The 18,039-nt window shown below is 38.1% G+C and overlaps 2 protein-coding genes across 2 annotated transcripts; both read right to left on the reverse strand.

The window, feature by feature from the left end:
- Positions 1-5,283: 5,283 nt before the first annotated feature.
- LOC4351031 (uncharacterized) lies at positions 5,284-9,704 on the reverse strand. The gene is made up of 8 exons (XM_015760514.3): positions 9,432-9,704; positions 8,360-8,506; positions 8,151-8,270; positions 6,854-6,943; positions 6,491-6,715; positions 6,086-6,191; positions 5,804-6,008; positions 5,284-5,696 (listed from the first exon to the last, which is right to left on the reverse strand). The coding sequence occupies exons 1-8, from the start codon at positions 9,638-9,640 to the stop codon at positions 5,503-5,505; spliced, it is 1,296 nt and encodes a 431-aa protein (XP_015616000.1). The 5' UTR covers positions 9,641-9,704; the 3' UTR covers positions 5,284-5,502.
- Positions 9,705-13,979: 4,275 nt separating this feature from the next.
- Positions 13,980-15,165, reverse strand: LOC107277662 (CASP-like protein 1U1). The gene is made up of 2 exons (NM_001425713.1): positions 14,691-15,165; positions 13,980-14,593 (listed from the first exon to the last, which is right to left on the reverse strand). Exons 1-2 carry the CDS (start codon positions 14,849-14,851, stop codon positions 14,239-14,241), a joined length of 516 nt encoding a protein of 171 aa, NP_001412642.1. The 5' UTR covers positions 14,852-15,165; the 3' UTR covers positions 13,980-14,238.
- Positions 15,166-18,039: the final 2,874 nt, after the last annotated feature.

Here is an 18,039-nt window from a genome sequence, read left to right on the forward strand (position 1 = left end):
ACACTTTTTTTCGACCATATGGTCTGATTCCCTCCCCTCTCGCGCGTGCGTGTGTGGTCTTTGAAGAGAAACGGACTCAGAATAAAAAACTAGGGTTTCGCTTCCGACATCTAGACGACATGGTTTTGCTTTGACTCTTGAGAAAATGGAAAGAGGAGAAGATAAGGATCAAAACCCCTCAGTCAATTTTGGATTATCTTCAAGGATGTGGCCGAATTTCACAGAGGAGGCGGATTCAGGAGTCGTTGGGCAGATGCGGCAATACAGATGGAGGTAGGAAACACCCTGTAGCACTGGCCCACGTGACAGTGAAAGAAGGAGCGGGGGAGGCTGATTAGACTTGGCGAAGAGCGGGGAGGCTGATTAAACTTGTAGTGCCTTGCTAGGCCGAATGCGTACTTGCGGGCAGAGGCGGAGGGGAGAAAGGAGAAAAGTGAGCCCACTAGGCTACGGGCTGAGGAAGGAAACTGGCTGAAATTGGCCCATAGAGAAAGGAGGGTTTTTATTTAGATTTTTATTTAAATAATTACTGAAATGATGTTTGCATTATTAAAATTAGCAATTGAGCTCTAAAAATTTCAAGAAAATTCTAGAGAGTGTAATTAATCATGGAGAACTTCATAAAAATTGAATCCAGCCATATTATTTTATTTCCACACTTACTTTACTTCTAAATTAATTTAATCACCTACCGACTTAAAAAAATATCAAGTATTATAGGAAATTTGTATTTAAGTTAATTACATAATGTTAATCTTTCTCAACTTCTCCTCAGTTTTCTCATCTTTTCTTCCCATTGCAACGCACATGCATTTTTTAGTTTACATAAATTACCTATTTGGATATGTTCGTTTACGTCATATAGTCCCAATAAAATATTCCATGAAAGTATAAATTGGAAAGTACTATAAAAACCTCGTAGAACTTGGCTTTCCTGATTAGCTTAATATATATTTCCTAGAATTTTCTAAAGTTTGGACTTTTTAAGAGGCCCTTGTAATAATAGATACCAGAGCTTATAATGGAAATAAAAACTTTCAACCACAACTCCTGCTAGAGCTGTAGAATTTTACTATAAGATCGTATCTCCATCCTAGGTCGTTTAGAGAACTGAAAAGTAATTTCAAAAATAGATATGAGAAATAAAAAATGAATATTTTAACCCCTAAATAATCACTACTACAAAAGAGTTTTTTGCATACGGGCGGGAGAGATTTTCGCATGCGATTGGCGGGAAATCGCCATCTTTGCATGCGGCCAGGGCTCCCGCATGCGAAAAACCGACCACATCGCCATCTTTGCATCTTAAGCCAACTGCATGCAAAGAGAACAAATCGCGAAAAAAAATAAAATTCCAAAAAAAAAAACCTAGCCACAGGCGGCGGTGCCGCCGCCCGAGGTGCCGGCCGCCCCCACTCCCGTCACCGCCCGCCCCTGCTCCCGTCGGCCGCTCTTGGCTCCATATCCGGGCGGGACGAGGCCCGCTGCTGCTGGATCTGGGCGGGACGAGGCCCGCCGCTGCCGGATCCGGGTGGGCCGAGGCCCATTGCTGCCGGATCCGGGCAGGACGAGGCCCGCCGCCTCTAGATTCGCCCACTCGTTGTTGTCATCGGGGTCGGCATCGCCGCCACCACCCATTTCGTCGTTGCCCACTCGTCGTCGTCGTCGGGATCGGCCGTGCCGCCCGCCGCCCACTCCCGGCGCCTCCTCCTCGGCCACGCCGCCCGCTGCTCGGTGCCACCCGCCGCCCGCTCCCGGCGCCTGGCGCCTCCTCCTCGGCCGTGCCAAGAGGAAAGAGAGGGAGTCAACTGGGAGAGAAAGAGTGAGAGAGAGGAGAGTACGAGTGAGAGAGATTGAGGGGTGAGGGGAAAATATCAGAGAGGGGAGAGAGAGGAGAGGAGAAGAGATGAATTTTTTTTTGAAGTGGTGAGGAGGGAAAAGAACTGTTGATATTTTTACATGCGGACCACTTAAGGAGATTTTTGCATGCGGCTCATTAAGGGGAACGCATGCGAAAATAGTCATTAAAAAATTAATGTAAAAATATAAGAACTTCTAATCAAATTTTATGATATTAAATGAACTCATATGAAAAACTTGCCAAAAACAAAGATGTAGAACTCATTGAGATCTACCAATTTTCTTTTGCTCATTTCTGCATCCGAGTTTGATTGAACTATATAAAATTTGAATTTTAAAATGTAAAAAATTCAAAAAAAAATTCGAGTAGTAAATGATTTCAAATGGAAAAGTTGTCAACAACAAAGTTGTATAACTTATCAAGATCGACAACTTTTGTATTGGTCATTTTTCTATATGACTTTGTTTGGATAGTTTGAATTTAAATTTAGATTATGAAAACTTCAAACAACATTTTCAAATACTAAATGATTTCAAGTGAAAAAGTCATCAATAATAAAGTGGTATTACTCATCAAGATCTATAACTTTTGTTTTGGTCATTTCGTCATCTGACAAAGTGATTTGTAAGATTGTTCACAAAATGTACATATCTCTTATATAGTTGATAGAGATATGTAAATTTTGTGAAAATATTATTATCACCTTGTCAAATAAAGAAATAACCAAAATAGAAATTATAGATCTTGATGAGTTATACAACTTTGTTATTGATGACTTTTTCAGCTGAAATGATTTACTACTTCAAAATATTATTTGAAGTTTTGAAATTCAAAATTTTTAATTGATAAAACAAAGTCACAAGAAAAAATGGCCAAAATAGTACTAGTAAGAACACAATAACATGATAGAGCATGATTTTAGAAACATTTAGGAAAAAGAATAATCCAATTTAAAGTTCATATGAGTGAGATACACTAGTTTTAATTTTTTTAAATTTTTCAAATTTTATTTTCGCATATGGCTCCTTAAGACACCTGTATGGAAAAATCGATTTTTCCATGCGGGCGCTTAAGTGAGCCGCATGTAAAAATGAGGTCACCTCATTTTTGCATGTGGACCTCTTAAGAGGCCCGTATGGGAAAATTGATTTTTCTATACGGGCGTCTTAAGGATCCGTATGCGAAAATGCCGCTCGATTTTTGCAGACGCCACTAGTTATGGTCCGTTTGCAAACATAGGTTCTCATAAAAAAATCACTTTTGTAGTAGTGAATCTCAAATGAAACAACTTTCAACTACAAAGTTTTAGATCTCATAGAGTGCTACAATTTTCATATAAAATTTATCATCTTACATTATATGAATGTGTTGTGTTTTTTGAAAAAAATTTAGTGGTGCTCCCACTTTTAAGGGAGGTTATCTTGTATAGAACCATATGTTAATGGAATATTTGAACCTCTAAGCGATCTGAAGTGAAAAATTTCAATAACAAAGTTGTAGATTTCATCGAGACATTTTTTACTTAAAATTTGTCATCATCCAAATTTATAATTTTACTAGAAAAAATACCCGTGCGTTGCAACGGATAAAAATATTTTTAAATCACTATATATTATACTCTTTGGTTTTGGGCCAAAAGCTTATACCTAGTCCTAGACTAGCCCGCTACCTCCCTTTGCTTGACTTTCTTCTCTTTGACTCAACCCATAAATGGAGATGTAGACCCAGCTTGCATAGCTTACTGCCATCTTCAACCTCCGGAAAACAGTCTCGTGTCAGTCTCGTGTCAGTATAATGCTAGAACCGATCCTCCCTATCAAATTCAATTGAATATTTCTTGATCTCCCACAATTGGTTGAGGGCTTTTTGATATACTTATCTCATGTTTCCATTTTTATCAAATCCGAGCTAATCCGTAAATCTCGGAATAAGGATGCAGGCTTTTAAACGGAGGAAAAAATGCGACGAAAGAAAAGCGGAGGGAAAAAGGAAAAAAAAGGCAAAAAAAAAAGACGACTGACAAAAAGGTAAGGGAAAAATGGCGAAAAAAGACGGATGAAGTCTTTCCTATTTTGTTATCTCTACTATTATAAAAATTAAAGATGTTTTTGCCGGTACTTTGGTACGTCATCCGTGTATAAGTCGGTTTTTAAGTTCGTTCGCTTTTGCAAATAAATCTCTGTATTTGAATCAGTTTTTAGGTTTGTTCGTTTTTGAAAATACAAAATGAGTCGTATAAGAAATCTCTTTGAAAAAACTCGCATGCTAATTTGAGATGATCAGACTCCTAACTGCAGCTCATGATTTAAAAAAAAACAAACATTCAAGGGAACTACCACAGTGAATTTCGCCTTAGCTAAACCATATAAAATAATAAGATTAAAATAGCCTTCAGCCGTTGCAACGCACGGGTATTTTTTCTAGTTATATATAGGTATATAGATATAGATTTACAGTGCTCCTATTTTTATAGGTGATTTCCTTACATAAAACTATCCGCAAAATCAATTTTTACATGTGGTTTTCTTAAATACCCACCCATAAAAATAGGTTTTCATATGCCTATGAACGCTGAGACGGCCTCAAACCTTTTTTATAGGCATATTATCCTTTTAGGGTGCCTGTGAAAAGAAAAGCATAGCATCCAGGAAATTTTTTTTATGAAACTGTTGCCGTCAATGAAGCCGCATGAACAATCGACACAAACTAAGGCGGTAAGGCCTTGTTTAGTTTCCATATAAAAATTTTATACCCTGTCACATCGAACGTTTAAACACATGTATAAAGTATATAAATATACATTAAAAAAATAACTAATTGTACATATTGTGATTAATTTGTGAGACGAATCTTTTAAGCCTAATTGCTCCAGGATTTGACAATGTGGTGTTACAGTAAACATTTAATAATGATAGATTAATTAGGCTTAATAAATTCTGACCGATTCTATAACTAGCTTTTTTTTATTAGTGCCCGAACACCCCATGCGACACCCTATATAATACCTGATGTGACACGTATCTTAAAAAAACCCCGTAATTTCCTTGCAAAAGTAACTTTTCATGCTATTTTCATTTGTGCAAATTTCATGAAGACCCACCCATAAGAATAGGTTTTCATAGGTGATCTATAAGCATGTGGCAGCCTCAATCTTGTTCACGGATGCATTTTTTTGGTCACCTATAAAAATAAAAACCTAGCGAATATTGATTTTCTAAAGTAGTGATTCTTTTAAAGAAACAACAAGCTTGTCAATGAAGCTGCTACAGTAACAATGAACACAAATTAATTTCCTTGCTAAAGTAACTTTTCATTATATTTTCATCCGTGCAATTTTCTGCCACCGAATGCATGCCAAATAGGCATAATTATACCATTTCGTCGGCAACATGCAAACTGTTAAAGCACATGGATCATACAGATTTACATAAACTTTCGTGATAATTTAAGGAGCATAATTAGGATGAGTTACATTGTTCTCATGACTACTTCAATACAATGTGCCAACATCTTAACGAGCAACATACTACCAAAATCAACAAAAATCATTGTTGCAGTCTTACAGGCCTAATATATATAGTTCACATATAAATATTTAGCTATCCAAAATTATGACCTAAAACTCGAAAGATTTAACATGTTTAACCAAATATACCACTAAATATTTCCTTGATAGACTCCTCAGAAAAAACACGTTCATCATCATCAGAGTCATCATCGCTCAAGAACATGAATGGGCAGCCGGTGTCAAAGAAGCCAACCTCATATTTAACTTCATCATTCGCAGGGTGCTTCAGAGCAACCATCCCTTGATTCGCGCAACCATGACAATAGCCTAATTTTAAAAACATACACATAAATACATAGAACAACAAAGTTGCAACAAATCTAAAGATATATAACTGTTCATGTTGAACGAAACAAATGAGAAGAAAGACATACCATCATCATGTGATTTCACAGGCCAACATAAATAGAATTTCTTTCCGTATACTTGCTTCACTTCAGCAAAATAACATGTCACTGACCAGTCTTCGGAAGTGGGTTTCTTCATCTTCACTGTGAAGTTATAATGGTGAAAAATCTTCTGATATGCATCCACACTAAAACATTGATACTGAAGCTCATCTAGATGGTATACCACATCCTGATGAAACAATACCTCATAAGTAAACCTTTTCAGCTTTATAACAAGAAAAATAAAACAGATGAAACCACACATACTCTGAATTCATTTTTTCCTTCAATATATTTTTCAAAGGCCAACATGACTTCCTCGCTCATCCATCGTTTTCCGTTCTGAACAATTTCTTCTGTAGACAAATTATGCCTGTTCCAAATTATACACAAATAGACTAGCTGAATACCATCTTTTACAGCGAAGTGTTGCATAATAATTTTCACAAGCATATACTTTTCGACACTTATGAACTTCAACTAGATAACTGCACTGTCTAGATCTCTAGAAGTCTATGGAACATGTTTTACATGTTTAGTGTTGTATAGTGAAATATGTTTCACATGCTGACAACTAACAAGTAAGAACACCAATGGATCAATTATGATTGATTTACTCCTACAACTAATTAATCCTGGGAGGGAAGAGATCAATTTTGATTTGAAACTTACCGTCCTACATCTTCAGCTGCAGGGGAAAGAGACTCTGAATCATGAGATGATTCAGCATCGAACTCACATGGATAAAGCTTAGATGATTCTGGTAACTCTACATTGGGCTGAGCAGCATCTTTGGGTGGGTCGCGGAAGCCATTTATCATAGCTGCGAATCCCTCCCTAAGATCATCAAATGTGTGTTCAGCCAGGTACAAATGTATTTTCCGTTTCCTCTCGGACCTGCATCAGATCACACCCAAGAAATTATAAATATGAATTTTATGCAAAAGAGTAATGTAATTACAGAGCAACCAACAATGGATGATCATACATAACATATCAATCATGGTTGGGACTTGGGACTTGAGAAGTTCTTACCTTGGCGACAAAGCTTCCTCTACATCTGGGAGTTTGGCAGTTGCAGAATCAGGTAAATCACTATCCATGCTACTAGCTCTCACTGTAGCCCTAGATCAGAATAATTTAAATCGAAAGTCCGTCAACATCTATCCCAATTTATACAAGGAGCATAAAAAGGTAAGTGGTTTTTATCAGAAAACACTTAAAAGTATACTGCTCATATCTTGATTCAGGAATTATCAATTACTTTGTGAGATTTATGGTAGTGATTCTGCAACAAAAGAGATGCTAAAAGCCTAAAAGTCAAGTAGACTGATAGACCAATCTGAACTGAATAAGGAATAATGAACAATGTGACTTTTATCCTGAAAGCAGCAAGCCTGCAAGTGAAAATGAGGCAGTTGCTGCTAGTGTGCATAGCACATAGTGAGCTGGCATTTTTAAGAGCTTGAAATGGTTCTTTCATCAGAAGTCACTTTTAAACTGAATGAAGAAACGCATAACATCACTTTTATTCCAAAAAATAATTTCATACAGCAAGCAGCAACCCTGGAAGTGAAAATGAGGCAGCTGTTGCTAGTATGTATTACACATAGTTAGCTGGCTCTTTTAAGAGCCTGAAAGGGTTCTTCCAATAGAAGTAAATATTAAACTGTAATCATGTTGTACTTCTATCAACCATGTGCTTTCTACTTCTATTCATCATTTCACCACCGGTGGTGAACAAAGAATTATGGTGGGCTGTCAATATGGTGATGTCCACAAACTTTGCAGATCTAAGAGCATGGCGTTAACACTTGGATTCATGATGGAGGATATAAAACAGGAGTCTTTTATGAACCAATAAGCCCAGAGGTGGTTGGCCCGCATGGGCTGCCATCTGAATCCTATCAGGTGCTTCTGGAAATAGGTAAAATGATCTAAATATCAATTTGATAATTCTCTAAAGAGGGTTTGCGGAAAATTATTAGAGATTTCACTCTCCTCACTCGTTTGATTGCTCATACTATGGCTTGGTTGATCTGGGTTTGGTTGTTTCTAACTGTGCACACAGTTTTCCTTGCATTGTATCAAATAGGACCAACCTGTAGATGGCTCCAAGTCAGAGTGATCAGAAGGACGCCTTGGGCTAGGACAAGATATATGGCCACGCTATAGAGGATGAAGTAAAGAAAAATCTGTAATTATTATATGATTTTCTCCTAACATAACTTAGATTTATGACCCTTGGAAGTGGATTGGGAGTTGTCCAAAACATATCAGATGTGATGGGGATAATAACCACCCCATTGCTTCAAAAGAATCGAGGACATACCTATCAGCTGAATCAAGTGCAGAGGGTGAATCATTCAGCGACAGTGTCTTGAATTTTGGCATGTCTGTAGTAGTAGCACCAAGCTCACTATTGCTCACCTCACTTGCATCCTTCTCAGCCCTGATCAGACCATAGTGTTCAGATATTGTCAAGGTATTGAAAAATGGGCAAAATATTAGTTTTTTTTAATTAAAAAGAAACACACATACAGTGATTCAGTTTGTGGCTTGACTCGTCCTCGTCTGCCTTGGGATCGCTTGGGGCGGTCTGAATAAAGAACACTTTGCCGAATAAGAGTTCTAGCTCCAGCTACTGTATGTCCATGTCTCCTGGCAAATTCTGCTCGTCCTTGTCTCCTGCCAAAGTTGTAAATTTTAGACAAGTTTTACCAACAACCGTATCTTGTTCTATATACTTCTGAGGTGATAAATGGTGTTATTTGTTCATTCCTTTCATAAGGAGAAGGTGTCAGCTTAGACACCCTTATGGCCAGATGTCACAACGCTACTTCCTGGCCAGGTTGAAAAAGCATTCAGTGCAGAACACCTCTAACTCTCTAAGCGCTTATAATCCCAATAGCCAATCAAAATATCTCAGCGCCCAGAAATCACCACTCGGCAGGAGCACAACATGTCATGTGTGGAAGATTTGTTCAACTCAGAAATATTTGTGGAGAAGGAAAATTCCCTTCAAAACTCGCAATAAACATTTCTCTCCGGTGACTGCTACTTATGTGGGAAAAAGGAGGGGGACTCGCAATAAACATTTTGCCACAGCCCTAAGAATAGGAATATGTGCATTTTTCTTAAAGTTGTGGTTTAGATTGCAATACACCAAAGAATGCTCAGCATATTATGCTGTTGCAGGGTCAATTAGGTTGAATATGAAAACAAGATGGCTGCTGGGGGGTAATATGCATATCTGAACCGTTTATTACCAACTAAAAAATAATTTGTGAGTAAAACTTTTACATGTGTGTACTTAGCGATTGGAAAGGAAATGCTGTAAAATAAACTACGATGAAGAAAACCACAAAATTAAGTCTCAAAATTCAAAATTTGGCTTATAAGCATATTCATAAGCGAAACAATGCTGCTGCAAAAGTGGTTCATTGACAGAAATAAACTGTGAATCGACCTTGCACGACACAATTGCTCCAACATTTTCTACTCAAAATTAGTTCTTATGTGTGTGTCTGTTTCAGTGTGGAGGCTCGACCTCCTCCTCTGGCCCACTGCAACGGAGAGGGGGAAGGAGAAATGGAGGGAGGAGGTAGCTCACCACTTTCGGTCAGAGGGAAATGCTGCTGAACCTGGACGAACGAGGTCGTCCATGTACTCCTCCAACTCTTCCTCTGCCGAGTCGTCTTCCATGGAAGCAAGAACAGAGAATCGGCTTTTCCTAGGACGGCGATCGGGCACGCCTCCCCGGCCAGCTCGGCCGCCGGTAGCAGGGCCGCCGCCGCCGCCGCCATCGCCAACTCCGTCCATGGCGACAGCGAGAGTTTGGGGAATTTTGGTTCTAGGGTTTGGGGTCGAGTTTGGTTCGCATCGCACCGCATCCAAATTCCGACCGATCACCAAATTGGAGCCGTCTTGCGTGCACGTACGGCTTCACGTATATTCCTTCTTTCTTGAGAGGATTTCTTTTATGTTTTGGCGAGAATTCGTCTGGAAAATTTTGATTCCTTTTTTCCGTAAAATTTGAATGCCTCGTAGGAGTAGTCCGGCACAGGTTCAAACAAATTTAAATTTAGGCTATCTATTGGAGCCTATTTTCAGTTTAGGAAATCCAAAAATATTTTTTTTGGCATTAACTGAGAGATACATTTTAATAAATTTACCTAAGAGATACATTTTATCTCATTTTCATTAGCAATTTCATCAATAAATTTGTTTCTTAATTTTGAAATAAATTAAAACTCAATTAATAATATAATGGTTTTCTTGGTTTACGTTCGTACTTCATGTTTATTATCTTTCATCTTCTGGAATTCCCTCTCTTAAAATAAGTTATATTTTAAAGACCGGCCTATTAGGATGGTAATAATCTACTATTTTTGTCCCAAAATATCATATTACGAGAGAATTTTAATAGTGGTGGAGTAAGATCAAAGTATATCTATATAAATCAATACTCTGCAGAAAAAAATAGTTTTAATAGCATGACGCCACTAGTATCGGCACCCAACGGATTACGAGCAACCCCTCCTATCTTCTCTTCTCTGTAAAACCATTGTTTTTTTCTCATTAAAAAACCTTTTGTTTCTTTGCAGCAACTGGCTAGGAATTTCTTTTATAAATCTTGACTTGAAAATTTTCAAATCTCGACTTAAAAGTTTTTAAATCTCGAGTTAAAAGTTTTCCAATCTAAGTTGAAAGTTTTCAAATCTCGAGTTGAAAATTTTCAAATCTAAGTTGTAAGTTTTCAAAAATTTTCTTGCAAATTTAAATTGCGAGTTGAAAGTTTTTAAATCTCGAGTTGAAAATTTTCAAATCTGAGTTAAAAGTTTTCAAAATTTGTCTTACACTTTTAAATTTTGAGTTGAAAATTTTCAAATTGAGTTGAAAGTTTTTAAAATTTGACTTCAAAATTTTCAAATCTAACTTGAAAAGTTTTCAATTTGTTAGTAGAAAAATCTTCCTGAAAAAAGAAAATCTTATCTTATTTATTGTTATTATCTACTTAGTTAGACTAAACTTTCAGAAACCCTCGCCGCCAACGCGGACGCGCGCGTTAGTTTTTACGCATTTAGTGTACTTTTTTTTTTGCAAGAATTCAGTATACTTTGAGTCCCTACGAATAAAGAAAGACTACGAATCGAATCAACCATCATGCATCATCGCATATGTATTAGCTGTGTGCGTACCGGTGATGTGCTGACTCATCAACAAGTAGCGGCGGCGGCGACGACTCCTCCGGTATTCCTCCGGTGGTTGGCCGCTCTGACGACCTCATCGACGACTGTGTAGAGCCAAGCGATATCTGTCGCCTACCCTAGCTAGATTTATGGATATTTTAATTAAATTAGTTTTTATCCCTTCCCAGCCAGATTCTGGCCACATATACCAATGAGTATATATGTGGGGAATACTAAATAGCTGTCGTATGATTTTTGATAGCTAAATCATTTATGTTTCAATATATTTAGGACCGTTGTTTCATACGTTGTAGCAAAATGTTTCACGAGGTGATTTACTTGTGTTGCAGCTTTAAAAAAGATTGAAACATCTTCTATCTACTTGGTGAAACATTTACAGTGTTTCAGCTTTTTAAAAGATTAAAACATTTTCGATCTACTTGGTGAAACATTTTTTATCTACTTGGTGAAACATTCGGAACCGTTGTTTCGTATGTTGTAGCAACATGTTTTATGGGGTGATTTGATTGTGTTCCAGCTTTTATAAAAGATTAAAACATTTTCGATCTACTTGATGAAACATTTTTGGTCTACTTGGTGAAACACTGCATGATAAAAGACTAAAAAATCATTCGAATCCTATATAGACAGTCCCTTATATATATATACCCGTATACGAGTCAGAACCGAGTTCTTATGATTCTGTCTGAAACGGAACAATAATCGATCAAATATTTGTCAAGGAAATGGTCAGAAACAGAGTAGAGAGAATGGCTTTGAAATGTCAAGGAATGAGGTCAGAGGGAAATGCCGCTGCCATCGCCATCCCCGTCCATGGCGACAGCGAGAGTTTGGGGAATTTTGGTTCTAGGGCTCTTTCACTGTCAGCTGCCTCATGGAGGCTAAAGAAAGAAGGGGAAAGAAAAAAAAGAGAGAGGGGAGAGACTTTTGTATATTTGTTTTCCGGAAGCTAGCTTTTGCCCAAAATTATTATGAGATCAAATAGAAGCATCACATTGGTTGAGCACACTGAAATTTGATCATAATAACCAAAAGTAATTTATTTATATTTAATATTTATATAATTGTATTTTCATGGTTTAAATACGAGTAACATGGCGTGCATGTAGCTAGGTTGAATACACGTGGCGAGCAACAAAAGATATTTCAGAATTAAAACCCTTAATTGGCACTTGTATCAACCGTTAGCGATCCTAGAGATTAAGGCCTTATTTGTTTCAGCTTAATATTATTGTAATCTAGATTATTGAGTTAGATTAATATAAGCTGAATTATAATACGCTAGCCTAGTATAAGCTATGAGTTGTTTGTTTCTCTGGATTATTGGAGATATGGATTGTTGGGTTTAAAAATCTAATGTCTATAGCTATTTGTTAATCCTTTGTCACTGTATACAACAAATACATAATCACTGAAAAGAATATATAGCAATATCAATATTGTGACTTGGATTACGACGACAGCGGCAGCACAGAGGAGGATTACGGCGACAGCGGCAGCACAGAGGAGGTAGATGCACGGAGTGGGAGGAGGAGACGGCGGTGGTGGTGGCACTGCTTGGGGAAGAAGCCGGGGCACAGAGTAGGGGTGGTAATGATGCTACTTGGGGAACGAGCCAAGGAAAGGAGTTGTGGCGCGGAGTAGGGGTGGCGGCTGCATGGTCGTGTGAGGAGCCGAATTCGCGCGCGGTTGGGGATAGGGGATGTGGATGCGGTGCGACTGGGGGATGAAAGGGAATGCACGCTTGCCAAGAAAAGAGGCGATTCTATCTATTCGGTTTGATGGCAGTGGTGGGTAATTTGCGTAAAGTTTTTAGGGGTAGTGGGTCTTTAGCCACCTAATAATTTAAAAAAAAAATTTTAGAGGAGATTACCAGATTATAATAATCTGGCTATAATAATCTATTATAATAATTTACATGTTTATTTCAGATTACACCTAATAATCCAGATTATTATAATTCTAAGCTGAATCAAACAGGCATAAGTTGAGCAATAAAAAAACAAGGCTAATTTTCATGAAACTCCACTTATTATGATCCAAGTTATATGAAATAATCAATAGTATGGTTTTGTGAAATCTAAGATCATAATGCATGGAGTGACGTGCCAAAAGCAATGTGGTTTTGTGTAAATTGTATCATGAAGGTGATTTTACGAAATTTACTCTAACCGTAGAATTTGAGTTATAAATTCAAAAATTGCTTATGATTAGTGTAGTATGTACCTTGCGCCGAGTGTACGAGATGATGAGGAGCCGTTAACTTGTGGCAGCTGCTGGTGGTCACGAGTTGCAGCAGCAGGAGGGCTAACGTGTTCAGCGCCTGTGTGCTCCATATATTAAACCTGTCGATCGGAATCAGCTATGTACGATTTTGATTCTCCTCCTCTTACTGCTTCTTCTTCTTATTTATTATTTTAATTATTATAATTATAAACGAGAGTACGTGCCGATCGATATAAATATCATATCCGAGCAACAAGGTTGCCGGATTTGATGATCGGGGAGCAGTAGGTTAATTGATCTGTTCTTTCATGGAGAAGAAGAGGTCACTATTTCTATTCAGAATTGGATTTGATTTAATTCCAAGATAAAACAAAGCCAGCTGGTACGTATCAACATATGTATCCCACAGATCGTTCCTGTACTCAACTCTGAATCAGACGAACATCAACCATGGAACAATTAAACTCCACGATTTCCAGCAAGAAAATTCAGAAACAATGAATATCTTATTATCATCACAAAGATGCAGAATGATCAATTTCCTTTATATGAAAAGGCCCAATGTATTCCCTTTCGTTTGGTTCCCGTTAACTGAATTAGTCCAGATCAAACAGATTCGATTTGGTTTACCCCCTTACGTGATCAAAGCCAAAGAGTAAGATGAGTAATTAAATTCTGTTTCTCAAATAAACATACACATACTAGTACTCTTGAGGCAACGATTGTGAACACCTTCTTTTTTTCTTGATACGATGTAGTATATACGTGTCCATATATATAGAAATAATATATACAAAGATGAATCGAAATAATAATTTAAATGTTTCAGCAAAAAACAACAGAACAAACTGAGTTTAATAAATTTTCTCCCCTGCAATCCTCTGTAATTTACCTTTCAAATTCGCCTGAATTAACCTACGGGGCGACCTATGTATATATGTACGTATATACGTACGGGCTTCGTATATATACGTCGATCAGCTAGTGCTTGCCTCGGTGGCGCGCGCCCTTGGTGAGCACGGCGACGGAGACGGCGGCGGCGGCGAAGGCGCAGATGATCGCCGACGTGGTGACCCTCCAGCAGAAGGCGCCGGCGGCGTGGCAGAACTCCCCGTTGACCCACCGGCCGGCGACGGTGTCGGCCCCGGCCACCCCCAGGTACAGCGGCGCCATCCTCCGCACGGCGAACACCGCGCCGGCCGCCGAGAAGAGGAGCCCCATCGTCACCACGTCCAGCAGCGCCACCGCCCACCCCGCCGCCGCCTCCCTCACCACCGACAGGTACAGCGCCGCCGCCGAGCACACCGCCGACACCACCGCCGCCACCACGAAGTACCTGACACCAATCTCAAACCAAATCAACCTCATGCAAATTAAGCTAGCTATCATATCAATGGAGCCCTAGCTAGCTAGGTTTTAAGCTGCGTGCGTACACGAAGGCGGGGTATTTGGTGTAGGAGACGGCGCCGCCGTAGTTGAAGGGGAAGGCCTGGCTCGCCGTGGCCATCACGACGGCGGCCGCCACCGACAGCCCGACCACCGCGATGCGGAAGAAGAGGCTCACCGCCCTCGCCGCGCCGTCCATCTCGGTCATCGCCGGAGATGACAGAGACAACCAACACAAGCAAACCCCAAAACAAGAGATCGATACGATAATGGCGACAGGCCAATCACTCTGAATATATATTACTAATTATTCAGACATTCAGAGAACTGCGTTCTAGGTGGGCAAGCAACCGTATGTGTATCTTTTAACTCACGTCGTCAAAGATCATGAATAATAATTGCATATGCCTCTTGGATTTAGAAATTAGTATCGGCAGATCTCTGAAACATGATCACGTCCATACGGAAAATTAAACTGAACCCAGATGCACCTAGATTTGCTATATTTTTATACCACATGAAGAAGAGAGATTTTGCATCGTGTGCATTGGATGATGATGAAGAAGAAGTTTGAGCTAGGTTCGTTACAAGTTGGTGAGCGAGATAGACACAACTACTGAACTGCAGCTAACTACTTATATGCGCTTGTCTACATCAAATTAACCTTAAATACCTTTAAACTCGATTGCTGTGTCCTTTGCGAGAAACAACGGTCGCTTGTAAACTGGGACACGTCCATCAGGAATTCAGAGAAAAGCCTTTTGTTTATTTCAAGAGTGGTTCAACGGCCGAACGACATCGATCGATCGATTTGGACTTATTTGTTATAATCAGTATATATACATGTTAAAAACATTAGACAACTTTTCCGTCAAATCGAGTCGTTACACAAGGATTTGACGCAATTATATAATTAATATATCTCAAATTCGTTTGCAGAAAAAGCTAACCGCAGAACAAATATACAGATTCAAGTTTAGTTCAGATAATTTTTTCCATGGTTAGGCATCCAGGTATTTTTCACATTTTTTCTGGACAGATTTTTTTATACTTCATAGTAACTTCATGAATTTGGTTTCAGCGAAGTCAACTAATTGGTCTCCATCGTCACGCAAACGTAACTGAAACGGCCGTACCAGTTTGTCATAGTTATGTGGTATGAAACGTAAGATAGCTATCCTATAGGCTTATTTTGCCTCCTGTCAAACTCGATGATTACAAAACGAGGATTCATTCAAACTGGAATAGTTCTTCATAAATTATATTTTTTCTGTCAAGAATACTATATTCAGTATTTTAGTGTAATAAGTGAAACGCAGTTTAACAGTTTCATGTAATTAATCATTGTCCTTAACCTTGGCCATCTCAAATTACTGATGTCATGGCATTAGCAGCAGTTCATCACTGTTGCTACTTTAAAGGCACTATAGTTTATACTACGTACCTATGAAAACAAAGAAGCAAGATTATTAACAACATGAAACAATCCAGCAACTTGTTCACAGCCTTTGTTTTCCAGCAACTTGGGCATAGAAAAGCCCAGCCTTGAAAAGGCTAATCCTAAGCCCAGCCCAGGAGTATGATAAGCCCTTTAGGCCCAAAGCCTGTCCAGCCCAGCAATGATCTGTCTTGTATTTGTGTAACCAGTGCAACCCACAATTGATTTGTTTTCTTTGTAGCTTGATAGTTAGGCGGTCCCCGAACATGAGAAGAAGTTTTTTTTTTCATTTCCTACAAAAATTAAAGCCATTACTATAAAAATCCACATTGCATGGACATATTATTTTTTAGATAAAATGAATCTTTCGCTAAGTAATAAAATTAAATAAAATTTTGCGGTGCTTAAAAAATACCTAGAGATACTAAAATTTTACACCAAAACTTTTGGTATCTCAAAGTATCTAGTACTTAAAAATACCAAGATTTACACTAGAAAATATGGTTTCTAACCTGCGATATTTTTCTAAGGATAGTAAAATTAGCCTAAAATTAAAGTATATATATAGTACCTTCAATATAAACGAGCTATATATTGCCCTATTGGCTACTCCCTCCATTTTAATATGAATCTGGACAACATCTTGGAATGGAGGGAGTACTAGCTAAAACAATTATGCTTTATTGTAAGTACTTGCACGTAGTGGCTAGAACAACTTCTTTCTGGTTGCTTTGATGTACTTGCACATAGTGGTATAGCAACTTCCTCTCCTAACTGCAGGGATTTAGGGAGTACCTGATTTTTCCGTTGAGGCAGTTTATAAAATACAATCCTTCTTCCTAGTACATGTTTGTTCCTATACCTAATGAAAATATATATATGCAGAAGATTTCGGACCCTTGCTGTTCACAAGTTAACAGTACAAGTACTTAATTATTTTTTAAATAAAACTATATATCAGTCTCAATGATTTTCCATTATATTGGATAGGGCCGGCCGGCTAGAAACGTGCCATTTAGTGTCTTGTACGCAAGCTGTCGATCAAATGATTGTTGAGAGCATGGCCATGGAGAAATTGAATGTTCTGTGAAGGAATATAATTTACCTTTTGTTTAGTCTCAAATTGTATATAGATGAGAAGATGAGACTTGATCATAGACGACTTGGATTACTTCAAGTGGGTATTATTTTTTTCTTGCATGAGAAAGTACAGGTCATCTAAAGTTGTGTGAACAGAAAAGGATGTGAGGCTTGTTTACTATTGAATGGTAGTTAGAGTTGTCAAGTACAGAGGGAAGGGCTACTTGGTGGTCACTCTCACCAGAAAAGAAATTGCAAACTGGGGTTGAATAAATGGATTATTATTTTGTTTTATTCCTCCTACTCCCTTTTTTTATGATGCAGACTCTTTAGTCAATGGCTGCACAGGAACAAATTAATCAGGCAATTAACCTAACTTTCTTTTTCTGAAAATTAAATTCGGTTAACAACTTTAACTTGGAAATTTATTAATTCCTAGGAAGATTTGTATACAAGCTAATTAAATTACTTTTAACAGTTTGGTAAAGAAAACGACAGGATCAGCATAATAGCTTCAAAAAGTTCACATCAAAATAAGATTTCTGAACAAAGTTCATATCTGCTTGTACTGATCCCTTTCTACCTTATCCAATCTCTTTTCTCTTACATAATCTTTATGTCTGCTACTTATAAAAAAATAAAAGTTGCTTCCAACTGATCTTTCATCTGTCGTTCATCCCATATGCCGCTGCATCCAACGACCTCCTTAATTCGATCTCTCTTCGGAAAATCACTATATTTCAAATTAATGTATATACTTTTGGCCATCATGTTCTTATAATCTTAAACATTTAGATGTCACATCATTAATCTTAGTTTTAGACGAATATAACAGATAACTCAGAAGGAGATTAATTAATTAATTGACCCAACAATAT

Source organism: Oryza sativa, chromosome 11, assembly GCF_034140825.1.
Source record: "Oryza sativa Japonica Group chromosome 11, ASM3414082v1".
In the NCBI taxonomy this organism is placed as follows: domain Eukaryota; kingdom Viridiplantae; phylum Streptophyta; class Magnoliopsida; order Poales; family Poaceae; genus Oryza; species Oryza sativa.

What these genes read in the sequence shown, in the direction of transcription:
- LOC4351031 (XM_015760514.3), bottom strand. Translation starts at nt 9,640, where the DNA reads ATGGACGGAGTTGGCGATGGCGGCGGCGGCGGCGGCCCTGCTACCGGC. An exon ending in AAGCCACAAACTGAATCACT is followed by an intron (nt 8,271 to 8,359) that starts GTATGTGTGTTT and finishes TGGTCTGATCAG; the next exon opens with GGCTGAGAAGGATGCAAGTG. An exon ending in AAGGAAAAAATGAATTCAGA is followed by an intron (nt 6,009 to 6,085) that starts GTATGTGTGGTT and finishes TTGTTTCATCAG; the next exon opens with GATGTGGTATACCATCTAGA.
- LOC107277662 (NM_001425713.1), bottom strand. Translation starts at nt 14,851, where the DNA reads ATGACCGAGATGGACGGCGCGGCGAGGGCGGTGAGCCTCTTCTTCCGC. An exon ending in ACCAAATACCCCGCCTTCGT is followed by an intron (nt 14,594 to 14,690) that starts GTACGCACGCAG and finishes GATTGGTGTCAG; the next exon opens with GTACTTCGTGGTGGCGGCGG.